Source organism: Perna viridis, chromosome 1 (assembly GCF_037379345.1).
Source record: "Perna viridis isolate PV_CMFRI_1.1 ecotype Kerala chromosome 1, ASM3737934v1, whole genome shotgun sequence".
NCBI lineage: Eukaryota > Metazoa > Mollusca > Bivalvia > Mytilida > Mytilidae > Perna > Perna viridis.
In genome coordinates, this window is record NC_142445.1 from 32,332,448 (window position 1) to 32,356,733 (window position 24,286).

General features: G+C 32.3%; 1 protein-coding gene across 2 annotated transcripts; it reads right to left on the bottom strand.

Moving 5' to 3' along the window:
• Positions 1-2,836: 2,836 nt before the first annotated feature.
• LOC148628411 (zinc finger protein ubi-d4-like) lies at positions 2,837-23,554 on the bottom strand. Of its 2 annotated transcripts, none has more exons than XM_088586997.1 (9): positions 23,441-23,554; positions 15,570-15,736; positions 15,294-15,410; positions 11,616-11,803; positions 10,834-11,041; positions 10,326-10,460; positions 8,746-8,858; positions 6,982-7,063; positions 2,837-3,371 (listed from the first exon to the last, which is right to left on the bottom strand). In XM_088586997.1, exons 1-9 carry the CDS (start codon positions 23,500-23,502, stop codon positions 3,304-3,306), a joined length of 1,140 nt encoding a protein of 379 aa, XP_088443123.1. In that variant the 5' UTR covers positions 23,503-23,554; the 3' UTR covers positions 2,837-3,303. The 2 variants fall into 2 exon arrangements, with proteins under 2 accessions (XP_088443123.1, XP_088443131.1); XM_088587005.1 differs by lacking the exon at positions 23,441-23,554 and adding an exon at positions 21,049-21,190 and having other exon boundaries at positions 3,156-3,371.
• Between the last annotated feature and the right edge of the window lie 732 nt (positions 23,555-24,286).

The window sequence follows — 24,286 nt, forward strand, 5'->3', positions numbered from 1 at the left end:
TTTTTTTATAGGTAGGGCTCAATTCTCAGACACAAACAACAGCAGAATTGATCCATAGTGCTTCATTTCACCTGATTTCTGTAGAATAATGATGTCTCGCACCACTCCAATGATGTCAAACCCATATACTAACCACTTCCAGTTTTAGGCCAATCAGAAGTCAAAAGTTGCAAAAAATCCTCATTTTTATGTCCGTTGTCCATCTTCGTCATCCTTAATCATCCGCCGTCGTTGTCCATAAACTTTTCCAAACATCTTCTCCTCTAAAACTACTCAATAGATTGTAACCAAACTTTGCATGAATGTTCCTTAGAGTATTTATAACAATCCTTGATCTGGCAAAAAACATATCTACTGTTACTAAAAATAGACCATAGGGATCAAATTGTAGAATTATGCAAATAACTCAAAAAAGTTTAGCTAAAATCTGGTCGAGTAAAATTGTTCAGCATGATGGGATGGACCTATGCCAAATTTTCAGAAAGATCCGTTGACAAATGAATGAGTTATGGGTCCTGAAATGGATTTTTTCCTGAATTTTACATTTCCAACTTTCAGAATCTTCTTAGAAACTACTGCATGGATTAAAGCAAAACTTTGCATAAATATTGTGTAGAATATGTTGGGCAATCTGTGTGTGTGGATTTTTGATCTTGTGAAAAACATGGCCAACATTTCTATAAAAAGACCATAGTGGTCAAAATTCAGAATTATGCAAATAACTCAAAAACAGTTGGGTTTAGCCACAATCTGGCTGGAATTAAAATTGTTCAGCATGATGGGATTACCTACATGTATGTGAATGCCGAAATTTTGAGAAAGATCCATTGACAAATGAATGAGTTATGGGTCCTGAAATCGATTTTTTTTAAAAATATCCTCTTAGACAACTTGTAGTATAGATTGTAACCAAAAATTGCATGAATGTTTGTTAGGATAACCTTAACCATTTTTATCTGTTGAAAACATGGCCACCACTAATAAAAATTGACAACTTCTTGAAATAACTTGAAACATAAGGGTTTAGCCTAATTTTCTAGGGTGAAATTGATCAGCATGGTGAGACCGACCTATGCTGAAATTTTCATAAAGATCTGTTGGAGTTAAATAAGATGCTCTGTATTGATTAAAGGATTCTTTTGACAATAGTACGGTAAGGTCATGAGTCCAGCTTTAGAAAGTGCAAGGACTATTTTTGACCAGGTGAGCGATTCAGGCTCTCTAGTGCCCCTTGTTTCTCGTGATTTACCCCTTTGGGGACCCCTGGCCCTCCACTTATGACTGTAATGAACAATATTTGGCTTAAACGACCATCACAGGAAACAAGCTTTGGAAAAATTGCACTTTTGACATTGTCTTACCACTGATAACCACCACAGCTGGTGAAAAATGACAAAAAAATTGCTAAAAATTACAATTTTCAGGCAACAGACCATTTTCTCCATGCATGCACACCCATTCTCCCACCACCTCCTCAGGCCATCCACCCCATGATCACCTACTTTTTAACTTATACAAAACAATCAGCATCAGCACCATGATGCAATTAATTTGCATACAATTTGCATGTTTGCAAAATATCGAAATCTAGATATTTTTTTTCAAACAAATCAGCATGGTAAGTGTTAAGTCCATACAGTTGATAGCAATATAATATTCTGCAGGGCACAGCCTCATAGACCATAGAGGTTGAACCTTGAGCTGTTAGGGCAAGTATGGACACATCATTCAAACTTGATACATCTTTGAATTTTTATTACTCATAGACAATTGACACAGAATCAGAATTTGACCAAAATCAAAGTGGCCCTTATTCCTAAATGGTTCCAGTTAAAACTTCAAATATCAATCCCAACCTTCCTTTAGAGGTATAACACCATGTACAATTTCAAGATCTATTCCATTTTACTCATAAAAATACTTGTTTCTGGCCCTTTTCCTGCTCTTCATACTTAAGTTGGCCCAAGTGCCAACCCAGAAATCAATCCCAGTCTTCCTTTTGTGGTATTGCACCTTGTAGTAAAATTTATATGAAATCTATTCACTTTCACTCCAGTTATTTTTGCTGCAAATTTTGGCAGTCATGTAAAAAACAAATGCCGACATTAATTGACAGATTCTATCAAAATTGATAAAAATAAAAATAAATAAATAAATAAAAAAATAAAATAAAATAAAAAATAAAAAATAAATAAAAATAAAGTAATCATAAAATATTCACAACAGAAAGCAAGTGATAACTTTGTTAAAAAAAAAATTTAAACAAGAAGTAACTTAATGTATGTATCTATCCATGATGTTCACAGAATTACAGGAAAATAAGCTATAAGAACAATACATACAATAAATAAGGCTTTTTTCTGATTTAAAAGGCTTTTTTTTAAATAAAGCTTATCTATTAATACAGTTTGGAGAAACATACAGTTATGAAAACTGAAGTTACTGCAATATTTACATAGTTTTTAATCAATATACATGTATATAAACCCATCATATTTAAAGATACAATAAAGTTTTTTTTATAAACAATATAGAACCAGCATCTCCAGGGAGAAATTATAAAACTTTAATTTGTCAATCAACCATACACCATAGCAATTTTAAGTTGTTTTTTTCTACAGGACTTTTTCTTCATACATGCATATAAAATATGCCAAAAATAGGTAGAAGACATCTGAAGAGATTTCCAGTTATTTATTTTTTATCAGTATTACTGATAGAGCAATTTATTGATATAACCAACTTAATTCCTGTGGGTTAAAAACAGCAATGGCAGAATTTTTGTGTTCATTCAGTACTAACTTCACAACCTTCAAAGAAAAAAAACACCAAGGACTCAATTTACATTGGTTTAATGGAGAAAATATAAACGATGAAAGAACACAGTAACGGTATATACTATACACTTAATATTGTAGAACTAAACCATTTGTACAAGTTTTATACATGCATACTAAAAAAATATGTGAGAAAACTGCTTCTAGTGACAGTACTATAATCTAAAAGATACATTATCTAATATTCACATAAACAAATAGAGCAATGGCTATTATAAACTTTCTTTATCATCAGTACATGATTTTTTATTATATGATTTATTATCAATAGCTATCAAATTTATATATATATCAGTCTGAAAACAATGCAAAGTCCAGATATACATATTACAACAAATAGTTTAAAGAAAACCTATTCATTTATAAAAGATATACACAGTAGTTATTGTGTGAGTCATACCAGTGATAATATATGCAAGCCTTTTTCTTTCAACTTTCTAGAATATTCAATGTCTTTATACATGCATCACTGCATACCTTCTGGTTTCTTCCCACCATGGAACTCTTCTATACACAAATGGCAACTCCAATTACCTTGGAAACAAAAAAATATATATTTACATGTATATATATTAAAAGGCATCTATTTTACTACTGTAAAAAACTGATCTTTTGCAGTTGTTTATTTTTCTGAATTACAATTATGTCAAACTAACATATTGTATGGTATCTTTTTAGGGTTTAAAAAACTCAGTAAAATTTTATGCAATACCAATGTTTGATACACTATTTTGATTTCCAATTTAAACATAGATGCCAGCCCCCTATTGATACAATCAGTAACAAGCCATCAAATTTTCAGTAATTTTGAACACTTATCAGTAATCATTCAAAAACGTTAAAATTAAAAAAAAAAAATAAAGGTCCTGCATGGTCACTGACTGCAATGGGGACATTATGTTCAACAAGAACATTATTTTAAAAAAGTTTCAGCATTTGTCACTTGAAGTTCCATTAGGTTCTTTCTTTTAAAAAAATGAAGAAAGTTCTTGGTTTTGGTTTTCACATTGTCACTTTGCATTGTATTCATGTTTTTTTACTCCACATGCTGCTCATGTTGTCACAGCCCATGTAAAACACTGACATCTTGATTACAATATGCACAATGCACATAATTTTTCCTTCATGATTTAGTCAGGCAAAGATATTCCAACATATATTCTGGTCAACAACATTACCCTGTCTCCTTTTTTAAGGTCCTGATTCAGACATTATCATTTTGGTTTTGACAGAAAATTGTCAAGGAAAAAGAGCTCATCTGGTTAAATTTTTGCCTTTCAAGGGCAATAACTCTAACAAGAAGTTGTCCACAATTTTGACTCCATGAAGACTTTGGTAGGACTTATCATGAGGATCATTTCATCAATCAAAAGTTTCATCTTATCTATTACAGTTTTCAAGATATTGACTGAAAGCTACAAAAAACGTAATTGTTTGCCTTTCTAGGGCAATAACTCTTATATGGAGTCATCTGACAACTTTGATACCTGGAGACTTTTGTAGGCCATAAAATAAGAATCATTTCAGCAATTGAAAGTTTCACTCTATCTAACATAGTTTTCAAGATATAGGCTGAAAACTGTAACAAAAAAAAAGTTATTTTTCATCTCTCAAGGGCAATAACCCTTACATGGAGTTGTCTGACAACTTTGATCCCTCGTAGACTTTTGTAGGCCTTATAATAAGGATATTTCAGCAATTGGAAGATATTGGCCAAACCTAATGGTTTTGGAGATACACGCAAAACACTACTGCAAGACCCCTATGTTCTATTTTTAGTACGGGCGGCCATGTTTTTTTAACTGATAAAAAATTCAAACAGTCGTTTTGTTAAGGATACCCTAAAAAATAAAAATACCAACTTTCATTGAATTGTGTATAGTAGTTTCTAAGGAGAAGATTTTTTTTAAAGTAATAACAACAAAAGACAGCAAAAAACGTCCAAAAAGGGCAGTAACTCCAACATGGGTCAACAGATTTTCACCAAAATTTAACCACAGATAGATCTCATCATGCTGAATACTTTTACCCCGTCAGAATTTGGCTAAACCTAACAATTTTTGAGATATATGCAAAAGTTTGCTGTCTGACCCCTATGTTCTTTTTTTAGTAAAGGAGGCTATGTTTTTTAACTGATCAAAAATCCAAATATTCATTTTGTTAAGGATGCCCTAAAAACAAAAATACCAACTTTCATTGAATTTGTATAGTAGTTTTTGAGAAAAAAAATTTTGAAAGTAATAACAACAAAAAAAAAAACGTCCAAAGTGTAATAACTCTAACATGGGTCAACAGATTTTTACCAAAATTTGACCACAGATAGATCTCATCATGCTGAATACTTTTACCAATGTCAGAATTTGGCTAAACCTAACAGTTTTGGAGATAAATGCAAAATTCTGCTGTTCTATTTTTAGTAAAGGCGGCCATGTTTTTTTAACTGATCAAAAATCCAAACGGTCATTATGTGCAGGATACTCCAAGGAACAGTTGTTATAATTTACATGCAAATCTATTCAGTAGTTTCAGAGGAGAAGATGTCTGAAGAAATTGTTAACGATGACGACAGATGCCAAGTGATGGCAATAGCTCGCACGGCTGTTGGCCAGGTGAGTTAAACAAGGGGAAAAATGACAACTTTGTTTCAGAACTCAGTTACCATAGTTTACCAAAAGATGAATTGGTAACTCCAGAGGAAACCAGAAGCATTTGGCATTTTCTGAAAAAAAACAGATCGGACTGGAATGGCAATGATAATATAAAAATATGTCTTTCACAAATTTGAACAGCGGCTACCAGGAATCCGTAAATACGAGACTTTTGACCATAATAGTGTAATTTTGACCCCAAAATTGTAAAAATTAACCCAAAATTTGTAATGGCTGGCATGTATGTTTAAATGGAATTTTGCTTTTCACAGGATACACAGCCTACAGCTGGACAAATTTCTTACATGCACTTGTAACCGTTATTATTATATTACATGTCAATTTGCTGAATTTTGATTGGTTCAATACAAGGGCAATATTGCGCTCTATCCATGGCTCAGAGGGTGATAATTTTTTGTCTATTACCCACTCATGAAATGCTAAACTGGTTCCTGTAAAAATTAGGTACCAGTTCTATCTTAGTCAGTTTTGCGTCTGTATCAACAACTGATAAAACATCAATTAAGGAGGTAGACCTAGGGTAAGGGACATACCTCATGAAATCAGTGATATGTTTGTATCATATTCAATTTCACCAAAGCCTCTCAAGCTTTTGTTTGAAGCAGAATAAAATGAATCCAGGTTAATTAGATGCTTACTTAAGATTTATGTTAAATGCTGAACACAAACATTCCAATGATTTTTAAGAGTTGTGTCCCATATCACCTAGGTCTACTTCCTTAATAGACATTTTTTTTTCACTTATGATGCCAAATGTAACCAATATTGTATTGTCAAATCAAAAAGTGACTGAGGTTGGAACTGGAAGAGAAAGTGTTCAAATGAGAATGTATGTCATTGTTGTTAAATGTCTATACACTGCATTCTTGACCTTTTTTGTTTTTGTTTTGTTTTTTTTTAATTCTGCCTTGCAGACATCTATGGTAACAGTGGATTAAATAACTATATACAAGAAAACTTAAACCTGAAAAAAACAAAAAAACAAAAACAAAAACAAATCAAAAACAAAAAAAAAACCAAAAAAAAAAAATATTATTGTGACATTTATGTTTGTGAGCAGGGAAAAGGCCCACTGCTGATACACAGAATAAAGGTCACAAAAAGGGGTGTGATCCACAACTGACGCTTACAGTTTCAAATTAATGCGAACTTGAAAGAAAATAAAACAATTTTAATGAAGAAAAATTAAAGACAAAAGACGAACATACATAACTGATTGTTAGGGCTTCCTTTGAAAAAGAATGAAAATGAAACATTCAGTATAATAATATAAATAACATACAGCTTAGAGGGTGACAGAGTTTGTTACCCCTTGAAAATACATTGTCACACTCAGCTATGCCTCGGGGTGACAACAATTTTCTCTGGGTAACAAACTGCTCTATCACCCTCTTAGCTATATGTTATTTATATATTACACCTTTAGCATGTCTTTGTATCTGTTGTGTAAAACAGGAAAATACTAAGATTCTAACCTTCAGGAGGAGCTGTGAGGGGTGGATTCAAGCAGTACATATGATAACCACGGTCACAATCATCACAAAACAGCAACTGGTCCTAAAAATAAAGATAGATGTTTATTAATAACTAAACATAATATTTGTGTTATATTAGAAGCCTTCAAGACATATGGTAGAAACATCTATGATGTCTACAAACAACTTCTTTTGTGCAGTAGATTTTGTTCAGTTTAGAAGTCTGGTTTATTCAGGTTTAAAATACATTTAAACTGCCATAAAGAGATTCAAAAAGTGCCTTAAGATTAAAGTTTGTTTTTGACTGCAAAAATATATGTCTCCCCCAATCCCGCAAACTGTTCTGAGTGGAAATGAAACCTATGCAGGTATAAGAAATGGTTTCCCAATTTTAGATTATTTTCAGTATGAATTTCTACCGGTATGTTATATCATAATATAAGTTCTTGGATATTGCAAAGGTCTCTTAACAATTATTATATAATACCTGAATAATTTTTCTTAATGGCATTGCACTGAAAAGGTAATTTATGAGGATTTTTGTCAAATTTCTAAGTACAAAGTGGCATAACTCCTACAAAAATTAAGGGATCAAAATTTCCTGGCAATAAGCACAAATACATGATGTTCTTGCCACATACCACAATTCGTAAAATTCTGTTTAATAGTTTCTGAGGAGTTGCGCCGACAAATTTTGTGACGGACACACAGACAGAAGGACAAGCCAAAAACAATATGTCCCCCCACACAAGGTTTTTTCACAAGTTTAGTTAAGACATGTTACTCTGTTCAACATCATTAACTGAATGTGACCTGGATATTAGTCCTTTTCTTAAGACAATTCATGTAAAATAATGTAAACAATTCATGTAAAATAATGTAACTTGCACACCTGACAGACTGGTTACATACATCATTAACTGACTGTGACAAAGTTATTAGTCCTTTCCTTAAGACAATTCATGTAAAATAATGTAACTTACAAACCTGACAGACAGGTTACATATATCACTAACTGACTGTGACATAGATATTAGTCCTTTTCTTAGACAATTCATGTAAAATAATGTAACTCACACTCCTGACGGACTGGTTCACTGCCTTATTAAAGCAGGACAGCAAGACATTTTGCTTTGAAACTAAAATGATTTCAGCTTTAGCAATTACTTTTAGCTTTTTTACTTATTCATTCAGGAATTTACCAAAGTAAAGGTTTTTTTCCAATGAAAAATTCACTTCTTCCTTTTTCTTTGCATTAGTGGGGTTAATGTCTAGAAATCAGAGTGAAAACAGTACAGGAAAAAGGACTATGATAAGTAATTTCACATTGAATCGTTGATTTCCTTCCATCATAAATTATGTTCTATGATCAGGCATTAAGGGGGTGTGACATAATTGTGATCTAATAAACAAAAATCCTGATTGTTTTTTTTAAATGCAAATTATTTTTTTTCCTAAAGGTTACAATGATTCTTGTTAAAGATATTTCAAACTTGTTAATGAAACATGCAATTATTTAACTTTATCCCTAATAAAAAAAGTTGTATCAACAGAAATTAAACTTAAGAATTTTTTCAATATACCATTAATTTAATAGCAACTCCTGTCAAGTTTAGTCATTCAGTGTGAACAAAAATTAATACGATGCAATAATAGAGCTGGATATGTTTCTGGCATGTTGGTCTACTTGAGACTTTCCCCACTAAACAAAAACATGATTACCATGTTGAGCATATAATTCACAGGAAATTTATAAAACCTTACATCATTATCTGAAGTTCCACACAGACCACAAGACTTGCACTCTATACATTGCCAAGGATATTTCTTCACTGATATAATCATGTTTTGTGTGAACTGTAGACATGTAGGATGTCCTGAAATCCAAAAATATAAAACACATCTAATCCATTATACAAAATTATGAACCTTATACTGTAAACCAGAAATTTGTCACCCTGTCTTTTTCAGGGAATATACAACTATTGTAAAAAATTCATGGTTTACAGTATTGTGAATATTTAGTACACGTGCTTCCGCAGGCCTATTATTCTGTCACCCGGACCCGCACAGAGCTCTAGCATCAAGAAGTACTCTCATGCACAATAGAAGGAATAAAGCCTCCAAAATTGGGAGGTTTTAAAATACAAATATATGAATAACAAGATATTTGTTGATATAATGATTTTATCAAGTAATATGCATTTTTAATTTCTTTTTCGCTGTAATTCAATATCTCAAAGTCAAAGCTATTTAATCTAGTGAAAATTAAGTTTTCTTCCAAACTGAAAAGAGAGGTCACTTTTGGACTATAGGCTCTACAAGCCGGAATCACTCACCTGAAAAAAATAGACATCTTGTGGCTATATAATCTGATCAAGCAAAATAAATTTAATCACATATAGAGGCTCTTTATTATTTCATTCCTGCAAAGTTTGCAAAATAGTTATTAAGTATAAAATATAGGCCAAAGGGTTTCAATGGCAATTTGCATGGCAACAGCAGCCATATAGTCCCTTAAATAAATCAAAAATGTCCTCCTGTGGTATGGAACCTTGTAGTAAATTCAATAGAGATTCATAAACTTTTTCTTTATTAATTGTTTGGAACCAGAAAACTATTTTTGGCTTAGCCTCGCATTCCTTCATGGTTAAGGTCATAACCTCCAAAACCAATCCAAGCCTTACCTTTGTGGCATGGAACATTGTGGAACAGTCAATACACTTTTATACAAACTCCAGAGTTAAGTTTTATTAAATACTTGCCTTAGGTCCCTTTACCCTAAACAATTAAAACCATAACACCAAAAATCAATCAAAACCTTCCCTATGTGATACTGTACCTTGTACATACAGCTCAATTTCATTGAGATCAATCAACTTTCATTCAAACTGTTATCCAAAACAGAAAAAAAATGCTTGTTTTGCCATTTTCAGTCCTTGATTCCTAAACAGTTCAGGTCATAACCCCCAAAATTATTCCCAGTCTGATCTATGTTGTAAGAGGCCTTGTAGTACAGGATCATAGAGATCTGTATATTTGTACAAGTAACATGGCTAAATTCCATAAAATTCTTGTTTTTGGTCTTATTCCTAAATAGTTGAAGCCATAATACTCAATACCAACCTTCCTTTTGGTAAAAATCTCCATGTAAGCAGATGCACAATAGAATATTAAAGAGTGACAGACAAACAGAAATATGAACTGTCCCTTTTTAAAACGTGGGGTATAATGAAGGTTTTCAAATTAATCATGGAGAACATGAAATTTTGTTATAATTCTTTCTAAGAACTTGCCCTCTTCATTTAATTTATCAAAAAGTGGTATGGTCAAAGCATTTATACCTGAACGCCCACAATCACTGCAAGAAACAAGTTCTTCTGGCATTTCTGTCTTCTTATTTTCAGTAGAATCTCCCAGACAAAAGTCGCAGTAGTTATTTGCAGAAATTTTGTCATCTGCTGGAGCACTCTTATTAGCTGTAAAAAAATTCTAATATGACAACTTCTATATATAAAATAAATAAATAACTTTCTTACAATACTTAATGTTTGAAAACTTCTGAATACTTATTGCTTTTATATTTATGATGTTATTTTAAAGAAACAGCTTTCAATCGTATATCAAGATTTTTAAAGATTGAAAAAATAATGATTATCTCCTTTATTTATACAAATTTGAATACAAACTAATAGTACTTTTTTGTGTATCAAGAATTTTGACACTTTTCTACCACATTTCAAAAGGAAGATATTTATGAAAATATCAAGAAAGTGTCAAATCTAACAAAAAACAAGGATTTTTCTGGAGAAATAAAATCCTGTTCTTTGTATTTGTATAATCTATACAAACTGTTTCTCGTAGATCTTTGAGGTTTTGGTGACTGTGATAGCTCCTGGTCATCCATCATGCCATTATGAAAATGATTATAATGATATGACAAGCCTGGTCTAGTCTTGTAGCGTGCATTGCAGACATCACATGCGTATGGTTTCTCTCGCTCCTCAGGGTTGACATCCTTGTCCTTGTCAACATTCTTCTTTCTCCCTCTTCCAGTTCCCTATTTCATGGCACAAAATTATAATATTTTTAGCGCACGTTGGACAATCTTTGTAATACATGTATATGTAATTTTAGTTCCTGGGCCAGCATCATAACTAAATGCAAAAATGTCTACCATGAGGTATGGAAACTAGAGGCTCTAAAGAGCCCGAATCACTCATCAGGCTCTATAAGCAACATTCTACAAAATAGTAAATACTTTAGTTTCTCTCTCCTTTCTTTCCACCTTCAGAAAAGTCAACAAAAAGGGGAGTATTTCTAGTAATTTTTATACTTACAAGAGAAGTCCATTTTATTAAAATATTCATAAAAAATTCCAGATGCAAAAAGATAGCCTAAACTTATTTTGGTTCAGATGTCAATGTACTTAACACCATTAGTTTGTTTACATGTGAAAATGTTCAACATTAATAGAATTTTTCTACATACTATCAGTTATATTTCTTCACAAAACAGAATAAAGACAAAATCAACACCAGATGGGCTGATTATCACTCTGTTTCATTTTTGCAGTATTTGATCATTGGAACTGTTCAACAATTGTTTCCAAAATAATTTCACCTAATACAAACCTTTTTCTTACGACGTTTTATATAAGTCTCTTCATAATCACTGATGTCTGACTGATCATCAACCATCTCCCCAGCATCAGGTGGTTCATCTAAATCGTCGAACTCTTCATACCAATCTTTACTTACATCTGCTTTCTCATCCTCCAGACGTGCTGCTGGATTTTCTACAGTGCTTATCTGATGCATATCTAAATAGTATAAATACATTTCAATACTGACAAAATTGGCTAAATTATATTACTACCAGTCCCCCTTTTCTGATAATTTGAAGTCCTGCAACACTGATATAAAAAAAATCTGAAAAGAATAAAAGAAATATTCACATACCCCACACATCCACATAGTGGACTCTCAAATGAAAAGTATTTGAAAAAAAAAAAATTCAAAGGGCATTAATTCACAGAAAATCCCAATGAAACTTGCTCTTAACTCATCATGGTACATTGTAGACTCACATACCAAAAATTAGCTTAATATCTGCAAGCATTAAGAAAAAAAAGGTCCGGAAAAAGTCATAGTCATTTTTTAACTCTTCAAAGGCAATAACTCGTAACAACGAGCAACAGATCTTCATGAAAATTTGTAATAGTTCCGTCTCATCATGCCGATTAAGTTTCCCCCCTAGATAATTTAGCTAAACCCTTTGGTTATCAAGTAATTTAAACAAGTTCTCAATTTTTAGAAGTGGTGGCCATGTTTTCGACAAATAAAAAATGGTTAAGGATATCCTAACAAACAATCATGCCATATTTGGTTACAATCCATCCTACAGGTTGTCTAAGAGAAGATTTTTTTTTAAATATCCATTTCAGGACCCATAACTCATTTTCGTCAATGGATCTTTCTGAAAATTTTGGCATAGGTCAATCCCATCATGCTGAACAATTTTACACCCTGCCAGACTTTAGCTAAATCCAAATGTTTCTAAGTTATTTGCATAATTCAGCAATTTGACCCCTATGGTCTATTTTCAGTAACAGCAGCCATGTTTTTAGCAAGATCAAAAATTCCCACACAAAGATTGTGATTAATACCCTGGTGAACATTCATGCAAAGTTTGGTTACAATCAGGGGTTGCGCTGGGCTTCGCCATTGTCGTAATTTGCGATTTTTTATTTTATCTGGCAACAAAAATAGGCAGTTGGCGATTTTGTTGGCGCCTAGGTTTTGTATATTAAAATTGACGGAAAATTTATCAGCAACAGATATTCTCTCTAATTTTGTGTTGACACCTGGTCAGAGTTAATTGACTATGACCAATTTAGGACTGAAGGCAATTAAAGGTAATTGGACCAGGCGACTGGACTGACAATATCCTCATGGGAGGTGTCAATCAAATGTAAATATATTATTGATCCAATCAAAACTCTCATCATCTGGTCAAAGGTAAACACAATAAAGGCCTTCTGCACGTGGCTACATACAAGCTTCACAGCCCTGTTTAATCATGTAATACATTCAGAAACAGACTTACCTAATAACAGAATAAATTAAATCCAATTAACAAAGATCATCCCATCAGTAAGTGTCTAAATACTTCGAATTAAAAGAACTGATAAACGAAAATAGATGACATTTGTTTACACTTTTGTCATAGGACTTTTTTGGTGGGAAAATCGGTAAACAAATAGAATGGGGATTCCCAAAATCTAATTACAGAAATGCTATTCAGATATCAAGATAATTAAACAGGGACACGTTAATGGTCCATGGTACAAAATGTAGTTTGATAGAAATTTTACCACTTGAGAAAAATAATCAAGTTTGTTAAAAATAAACAAAACAATTATATTGTATTAGATAAATTAGACCATACAGGACAAAGTTGAACATGTTTTAAAATCACTGACTATAAGAGAATAGTAATATAAAGTCTTTGATAGAAGTAAAATACCTGTTTCTGAAGTAGTACTTTTTTTTATTTTATGCATATGAAAGTGACAGACTAGATGCATCAAGAGTGAATCTTGGGTACTTGTATGTCATGAATGGAGAGGTTATTTTGATGAATTGACAAAGATAATTCAACAGTGGACTTCTACTGTCTTTTTTTTTTTTTTTTTAAAAAGTACAATTTTTTGGCACCCTTTGGCTCTAATTTCTGAAAACTGGCAACAAAAAATGGCAGCTGGCGATTTTTCTGGCGACAGAATTTTGGAAGCCAGTAGCCCCTGACAATCTATTGAGTAGTCTCAGAGAAGACGATGACAGACGACAGACACATAGTGATGGCAATAGCTCACATGGCCATTCAGCTAGTTCCATACCTGGTCAAACGTTATTGTGGGAGATCTCCTGCAATCCATCATAAAATTGCGGGATATTTTGCGAGACGACATTATCGACATATTTTGTTATGTTATAAATCAAATAAAACAGGGAATATAAATTTAAATATTTCATTTTAAAACCATAAATACATGATATATACAAATGAATCAACAAAATGAATTATACAAGTATTCACAAAAGTGATGCTTGGTATGGCATAAAATAGATTTTGCCATGTTCCAATGTTCACCACTGGCATGTCAATGAATCTGGTCTTGATGGACCTGCTTCCATCTTTAAAAATGTGAACAAGAGTAGCAAAACTTTTTGGTACCCCTACCATTGCTTCCATCACATATAATACTGAATGGTTTCTGTTCAAAGTTTTCAATCACTGTGCCTTTGTAGCCTCAAGACTTGGTACGATAACCTGCTTTATGACTTGGGTGCATTCAGCCCATTTACATTAAAATTTCTCTCCAATTTTATTGTCAGGGAATTTTTTCTTTTTCACAAAGACAAAAATTTGATAAATTCAATTACAGAAGGTTTTTACGAGAGGAATTCTTGAAACAGGAAGATCAATGCCTCCCGCATAGGAGACTGTTTTTTGGCGGGTTAAAAGGTAAAATTCCAAGAGACTCCCACACACAAAAGGCTCCCAGTAGCCTGAATTGCTCACCTGGTTGAATTTTGTATTTCAAGGGCAATAAATTCAACAAAAAGTCGTCCAACAATTTTGACTCAAGAAGACTTTGGTAGGACTTCTCATAAGGATCATTTCAACATTTGAAAGTTTCTATCTATCTATCATAGTTTTCAAGACATTGACTGAAAACTGTTAAAAAAAAAAACCTGTCATTTTTTCCCTTTCAAGGGCAGTAACTCTTACAAGGTGTCGTCTGACAACTTTTATGCCTGAAGACTTTTGTAGTCCTAATAATAAGGATCATTTCAGCTATGAAAGAATTTGGCTAAACCTAACAGTTTTTGCGAAAAACCACTATGTTCTATTTATAGTAACGGTGGCCATGTTTTTCAACAGATCAAAAATCCCCACATCAGTTCTATGCAGGATACCCTAAGAAACATTCATACCAAGTTTGGTTCCAATTGGTCAAGTAGTATCAGAGAAGGACAGTTTTGAAAAATTGTTAATGATAACAGACGACGACGATGAGGATGGAGCAAAGTGATAACACTAGCTCACCTGGCCAAAGGCCAGGTGAGCTAAAAACGGGAGGGTCAACACCTATGTAGGTGAGCTAATAAGTCCAAAGCCTGTAATTTCAGAGATATCATACAAGTGTGGACTGACCCACAACTTAATACCATGATGCATATGTATATATGGAAAAAAACAATTTACCACATTTTTAAGACTCATTTCTTATACACAATTCTTACCAGCCTCTCCAGTTTCAATGTCTGACTGTTTTTTACATTCTGCATTCATAAAAGCCAATCGCTTTTTCTTTTTCCACCTCTTAGCAGGATAACTGTAGAGTTGACCATTTCTATGACCTGATAAGTAGTGATCTGATTGTTTAAAATGCATACACAAGGCAATCTCTTAAGCTTTATATTACTGCATGACGATAGCAAATTGCTAATTATAAAATATATGAAATTTATGACTACAGAAAACAAAGTCTACGTTAAAATGATAACTGGGGTACCAACCTGGTTGTCTGTCCTTATATGGATGCCATAAGATAGTATGATTCTGTGCAACACCAGTTTGAGAATCTAAAAATGGTAACCTCATTTTTCTTTCAATACACAAGCGTGTATTTACACTAGCAGCATTTTCTATAGCTTCAACAAATGCTTGTTCATTTCCACCAATACTAAAATGTACAATAGAGGCTCTATAGAGAATGCATTGCTCACCTTTTGTATAAACAAACAGGCCCCAAGCCACAACTGAATTCATCACAAATTGTCAAATTATATAATAGGAATCATTAGTATAAATGCCCTTGATATAAATAGTAGTGACAGTGAATGATTAGACAAAATGCTATAGAAGCTTTTCAGTTCATTAATATTTAATATTTGACCTTCCTAGGGTCAGGTCATTAAATCATTGTTTAATATGCATATTTCATGGATATTGTATCATTGGTCTCTAATCATCAGCTGCCCTGCCATTTATATTTAGAATATAAGGTTTTTATTATCAATAGATGATTTGAGTATCAAAGACAGTGATACTCACAGTATAAACATTCATTTCACCATAAAAAAATCTGACAGTGCTCAGGGAGAGCTGATTGAAATAAACATTGTAAATGAAGGCTACAAAATAACAAAACAATATTATGCCCTCTTATTCATTTATTTATAAAGCCAATATTATCAAATGTACCACAGGCTCCCCGAGCGCAGTCAGAATTTCTTACGACGAAATGAACGTCAAAGTTTATTAATAACAACCTCCAGTATTTTCTAGGGCCTAGAATTTTTGTTCAGAATATTTTGACTTTACATTAAATAGATAAAATGAAGTATTTAGACTACTGCTGACTCATTCAGATGACACCAAGTTTGTACACCTCTACTAATCTATGAGAATGATAGGGTGCAATATTCATTTCATTCCAAACTACTTGTACTTTCTGGTATGTTCAAGTGACTGGTTCCTGAAATAGTGGTATTACACTAACATAAGAGGTGTAGTAAAATCCCAGTCGGCAACCTGTGATGTTGAGTAAGGATCTTACTAGTTTCTTATCTTTTAACCAGGGATTATACAAAGTCCATGCATGTTTATCACTCACACCTTTAAGTTTTACAAAGTAATGAAGAAAAATAAAATCCTTGTTTATGTGAAACTGTAAATGGCATGATTATTCTTAAAAAATGCTAATCCAACTTTGTCCTCTTACTGGTTACACCTGCATCATACATGTATTATATACATGTAGTACAGTGATTAGCATTCGAGGGTGCTATATGCACTTTATCACATTCCAGCTGAAAATGTCCCAGAAGAATCAGAATTTTTTACAAGGAATGTTAAAGATTCTGTTGATTGTCTAAAATGGCCCATTCTCAAAACTTTAATCACAATCACTGTATGGTTCAAAACATGTTGAGAATATACAGCGCTACACAACCCAAGGATATTGACGTTAATTATATGTATTGTTACTTTTATATAATGTGACGTTTCTTTGGCTGTTCCATTCGCAATACAACAATCAAAACATTCAACATAGACAGTATTTGAAATTTGGAAAAAATATCATTAATTTATACTTTCCTCCACTTCCAGTAAAGATTATTTGAGGTAAAATAACAGGTCACTAAATGAAGAGTGAGGGAGAAATTCACAAAGGAAATCCTTATTGTTTGATTTCATGAAGAAAATAGATTTATAAAGCCAAACAATGCTCTTACTTTCCATTGTGGTACTACCTGCTCCGGTGGTGTAATATTTATTTTGCCAGATTTATTTTGGACTTTACTTGATTATGGATCAGATTAGTTTTTGGTAATTTTGTTGTTACCCCTATTTTCTACTAACAGAAAATTAGCATCAATTATGATCATTTTGGAATATCAACCTTGTTTCAGACATAAGTTTAGTAACATGCAAGACTATGTTTATTTTTGTACCAATTTTTGTCAGATAGGGCTGTATAATTCCATAACTAGTCCAGATTTCTCAATTTGAAAGAAATATTGTCCCTAAGTTACCATATACTGGTCAGAAAGTAGATCTCAGATTTTCAACACAGAAGCAATTCTTGCCAATCTGCTCACGAAAATTTTACTCCTCAATGCAAATTGTTGAATGATAGCTCATTTTTGAGAGAAAGATATACAAATGTATGTTATCTGTTAGACATTTTTTTCTTAAATTTTGGGCACAAACTTGTTTCCAGGAGAAGACGAGAAATCGGTTGGCGAGAATTACTTGCTGATAAGAACTACTCCTTGACCAGTAATCAATAAGATAAGAAAAGCTTTATTTACATATTTAATTATCGACCCTTACGGGTGGGTAGAATTGAAGACCAAAGAAGGCATAAGAAGTCCAAACCTAAAATTAGCTACAAACATACGATTTTTGGTGTAAAATATGAATAATATGATGCATTCAAGTATAACATATATTGCGGTTGGGTTTCTATGGCTGAAAACATCATATCGCAAAATGAAGACCAAAATGGTAGATAAGGAGACCAAAGAAGACCAAACCTAAATTTTGCTATAAAAATATCTTTAATTTACTTTTTTATGTAGAATATTAATAATGTGATGCATTAATGCTGCTTCCATAACATATATATTGGGTTTTGGGTTTCTATGGCTGAAAACATCATATCGTGAAATGAAGACCAAAATGGTAGAAATGAAGACCAAAGAAGACCAAATCTAAATCTTGCTATATACATATATTTATTCTACTTCTTTTGTGTAAAATATTAACAATATTATGCATTTAAATTGCTTCCACAACATATATTTCAGGTTTTGGGTTTTAAGGCTGAAAATATCGTATCGCAAAATGAAGACCAAGAATGGGGTGAGGCGTGAGTAGGTCGGTTAAGAGGAAACAGAGGCAGAATTTTATTTGGCCTAAACACTATCTACAATTGTCTTTTTGTATTGATAAACATGTATGAATATAAGTAATTTTCCTCTGCATATGAATCCTTTAATAAATATTAAAAATGATGATTTGGAATAGTTTTCCAATATGGAAAATGTCAGAAAATTATATGCACACCTGATGCTGGTCGTATTGTTTGGAAAAGAATAGCAGCCACCCTCCTGAAAATCAAATATATCAAAAATGGCACTGGCAGATGATAACCAGACCAACTTATGATTTCGCTCTTGGTTGGATTGAAAAATAATATTAACATTATTATATAAAACAATTATCTGCCAAGTTATGAGCTATATCACCGCAACTTTCTTGGTACCACTGTAAAGCTGAGACATTGGGCTATACGATGATACCTAAATTTGATTGGTTCATTTACACATGCTATCCCAGGAAGGCTAAGACACTCAAACAATTGAGTCAAAAAAATGTTGGCTTTTTGGCCAAGTGGGGTACAATCATAGGCTTATACTGAAAAAGAATCTGAGGATATTCTTTGGCGATAAATTGATTTGGTAATGGGAGGTATAAAAGTACCTAAATATCACCATAAAGTTGATGAGTGGGGGTGCACAGTGGACCCTCACAGCCCATGGACTATGTGTCTTTATTTTCTTTCACAGATCATGCAATACAAAACTTTAACTGTATACAACTAGGCCCCCTCCATCAAAGTGTAATTGTATTCAAAGGTACGGTATAGCTCTTCTTCATTTTCCTCCGTGTAAATAATAATGAGTTGAAAGAGGCTGTGAACATGTACGTATATGTTGTATGTAGTAAACACTACCAAGCACTTCCAGAATGTGAATAACTATTTTTGGTACTTCACATAGTTACTTTGTTGGCGTGCGAGAAGGAACTGGAAGATTCACATAACAGGGATCAATGTCCTATTTTTATGCATTTTTTTTACTACCTGTACATACCAGACACCGGTATACATGGGATTATATTGGCTTAACATTAAGCTATGCATACATGTGTTTCTAACTCTCACACTAACTACAAAGCTTGAAAGCTATCAAAATAGCTCTCCTAGCCCATTCTCAAGACTCCAAGTCCAAACTTTTCTAGAGTAATCCTCACACATGCATACATACATGTACCTATAAACTGTCATTTACTAACCCCTGTGCTGCAATCTCTGATGTTTGCATTAGAACTTTTAATTAGTGTTGTTGACATCTTATATATTTTAATTCTTTTAATTTGTGCCTAATTGTCGTATGAAATAAAAAAAATTATAAAATGACGTTTAGTTCCACCGAACTTTGAGAGCTTTTACCGTGGCTCGATTACAGGTATCTGTTGCTCTTTTTCTTACCAACAATGTATCACGTTTCCTGATATTTTTTGTGCATTCACAATGTCCAGGATTTATGTTATTGTCTTGTTTACTTTACAGCTAGCATTTGGAATATTTTCGTTGTCCCTGCAGTATCAGCTGTTATATATGTTACTTTATTTCTTATACAATGAGCATTGGTACAGAGAAAAGAAAAAAAGCATATTACAAGACACAGCAAAGTATATGTACAATATATATCCAATGGGGTGAACTCAGGTAAATTTAGAGTCCATGTCTTGAACCTTATGGCTAAGTGGTAGTCGTTGGTCGCTAAACACCCTCAGGCTATTACACAAGAGTGTCACATTTGGCAATCCTGTGTCACTTGCTAATCAGGAGATGCGTGTATTACTAAGTGTAAAATGTATCATGCAATTCATCTCTCAAGAATAAAGGAGAATAACAATAGGTGATTTTGGAGAAACAAATTTCTACACTGATGAATGTCTTAGAAGCATAAAAAGAATATATTGAAGGCTAGTTCAATTTTGAAGTTTTATAATTTTATGTAGTTGAAGAACCTTCTATATACGCATATATCATACATGTAGATTAAAATACACCTTTTTTGTGTATGCAAAAAAAAAAAACATGTGTCAAGGTCATAGTCAAATAATAGTTTATAAAACTGCAAGCATGCCAGTGGATTGAGATTGTAGGGGATTACAACAATTCACGAAATTCAACATGACCTGTTTTTTTGTTTACTTTTTCTAAACCTAGATTTCTTTTGTCAAATATGTGTCATTTGTTTGTTCTGCAGCTTTTTGCCAGTACACCACAACAGTGGTCATAACTCTTGATATATACTTGCTAAATGAACTGCTATTCAATCATTCATATGAACTGGGATATGAAAAAATCAACATACATGGGAGAAAACACAGAGACAGCTCTGTGAATACAGAGTAAGCCTGAAACGTTATTTTGTATTAAGGTTGTACACCAGCACATTTAATGCATTCCATCACATCTTTTCTTTTTGATAGGGTAAATCAGATCTATCAAGTTTACTTAGTGTGTATAGACTTGGCTGTGATCAACCCACAAGCACTTTATAAGATATTTTGAACCGCCTCTTTGTTCTAGTGCTAGCAATTCTACATATACCATGGAAGATAAAAAAAAATAGTAACTGTTCTTACGATAAGCAAAAAGAAAAAGTAACTGGTAGTATGATAAGCACTTACAGCATTAAGATGTTGTAAAGTTACTGATGGCGGGTTTGGGGTCAGAATAATGTGTTCAAGTACACAATGGGTTATTATAATAGACTGCCGCTTTTGTGTGGTAAACTTTGTCAAAGTGCTGGGCTAGTATAAATCACGGTCCACTCAGTTGATGAATTTATGTTCTTGGCTAAAATGAAATGCCTCTCTTGTCCTGTAAACTGCAATATATATTTATTTTAGTTTTTTGTTTCAATTCTTATTATTTTCCGAATAGTTTCTGTAAACACAAAGGCAGTTGGTCTTATTGATCAGTTTTCTTTTAACCCTTCTCATTATGTGATCCAAAACTGAAGTACGTGTTATTGAAATCACTTCAATGCATCAATATAGTAATAACATACATAACAATCAAAGACAGTCAAACGTATTTAGCCCTATTCCCTGACAGATCCTTACAGAAACTGTCCTGGGTCATGACAAAGAAAATACAAAAAGCTGTTCTGAACTGTCATACCCCTGGACAGTTTCTGACACTAAATCTTTCTATTCTTTGTGACGTAATTTAAAACAGAAAGTCCGCGATTAATAAATGAAACTGTGTGACTCATGTAAATTTACATTGAATTTCCAATTTTATATACAAAAGCTCGTCATGATCATCATCCCACAGTAACTTGATCGTTGTTCATGTTCCAATTTTCCTTGATCACGGTCCAGTCACTCATCATTAAAAAAAAATCATTGTTTACATTTAAAATTTTTTTTACATTCTGTCATACAACTGTGACATTAATTAAATCAAGTTTTTTATAAAATTGAAGGTCTATGTTTCTGTTCTAAGTGTAAAAGTCATAACAGATAACTTTCAGATGTTTGGTAATTCTCACGAAGTTCAAAACTGACCAAGTTTAAGTTTATGAGTTTGAACACTTCCAATTTCACTACATGGTCTAGATCTTATATGTAGAAAATGTAAAAATTAAAAATGTGAGTTTCATATAAGTGACTATGACATTTATTTCAGTAAAAAATCTTCAAAAACGTCATATTCCAGGATATGTATGAGTGCCCACACTTTTAATTTGCCTGAGGGTCTAAAATTAATGACTAAAATGCTAAATTTTTCAATATAACTATCATATAGTGGCTGTGACACATTAATTTTGAGTCAAAATTCTTAAAAATGTCATAGTCTTGCAAAAATGTATGAGTGCCAGCACTTTTTATTTCCATGAGGGTCTGAAATTAATTACTTAAATGCTATTTTTTTTTCAATATAAATACCACGTGGTAGCTGTGACACATTTTGTTGAGTCAAAATTCATTAAAAATGTCATATTCTTGCAAAATATATGAGTGCCTACACTTTCAAATTGCTTGAGGGCGTAAAATTATTGACTAAAATGCTAAATTTTTCAATATCACTATCATATAGTGGCTGTAACATATTGATTTGAGTCAAAATTTTTCAAAAATGTCATATTCTTGCAAAATGTATGAGTGCAAACACTTTGAATTTCCATGACAATCTAAAAATAATGACTGAAATGCTAATTTTTTCAATATAACTATCATGCGGTGGCTGCGTCATATTATTTTGAGTCAAAATTATTTAAAAATGTCATATTCTTCCAAAATGCATGAGTGTGCACACTTTTAATTTGCATGAGGGTCTAAAATTAATTACTCAAATGCTAATTTTTTCAATATAACTATCATGTGGGTGGCTGAGACACATTTGTTGGAGTCAAAATTCATTAAAAATATTTTATTCTTGCAAAATGTATATGAGTGTGAGCATTTTAAAGTTCCATAAAGGTCTAAAATTTCTGTATGAACTGTTTGAAATTGCCAGGGGCATAACACATACGGCAGGCAATAATTTTTGTTGGTACTGCATGCTAAACATAAAAGTCGGGTAAAAAATTGAAAAAAAAAATCAAGTTAAAACATAGCAAGGCTTCCTTCACGTCGTACCAATCAGGATTCGGGTGCTACGAATTTTTTCGTGATCACGTACATGTACTGTATGAAATTCGGTCAGAGAAGTATTTTCAAGCTAATGACTGTCAGAATCTGTCAGGAACTCTTCTAATCCACGTATCTGTTCTGCCTAGAACAGTTCCTGACAGGAGGTACAGCTTGCCCAAAGTCCTGACAGACTCTGACAAGGTGTATCGCGGGTAAGAACAGTTTCTGACAGTTTAAAACTGTTCTATGACAGCGAGTCCTGACAGGATCGAAAAGAGGTTAGAAGTGATCGCAACTGTATCATACAATGATACATATTGCATGGCATTATTTTTAAGTTTCAAGTCAAGTGGTATAAGTCAGACATATATGGAATTATTATCGTCTGTTCGAACCCTACAGCTAAAAAGTAAAGCTTATTTCGCAAACATTATCTAACCATCGCCTTAAAACATCTTGATTAATAACAATATCTGACGCCATCCCAGTCTTTTGTTCCATGCTTCTGGAGTTATCTACCTTGTGCGGTTATCAGTGTACACTGCGAAACGTAACCGAAGTGAAATGTAACGAAACGCTTATTTATTTTTATTTATTTATTTTTTATCTATTTTATTTTCTACCACTATATGTGACCATTGCCTCTCAGCTGACAATTGTTTTACTTTTATTCTGTGCATGTTTTTTTTTCTTTAAAAAATATATTTTTACAATAGATCATATTTACAAAAAAGGAAATTGCACTCTGTAGTAAAAATATATGATTTATTTCATTTTTATTGATATCAATAAATCATTTGCTAATATCATTAAATGAATTATATAATGATATTAAGGATTATTTACTGGTATCAATAAATCGTCATCCATTGATACCAGTTAACATGACATATTTTTTACAAATTAGTAAATAAATATTTATACCCATATTGCAAGCCAAAGTGGACAAAAATGCCTATTTATTAATATACATAAATAATCTTATATATCTATAATTTTAATTTATATATTAATATAATTCAATTATAAATATCTACAAATGAATTTTAAATATTTATAATTCAATCCAAAGTGGACAAAATGCTTATTTATAAATATTTATAAATAATTATAAATAATTATAAATAATTATAAATATTTATAAATAATTATAAATATTTATAATTGAATTTTAAATATTTGTAATTCAATTATAGATATAAGTAAATGATTTATAAATAATAATAAATGGGTTATTAATATTTATAAATGAATAATAAATATGTCTAAATATAACACAATTATC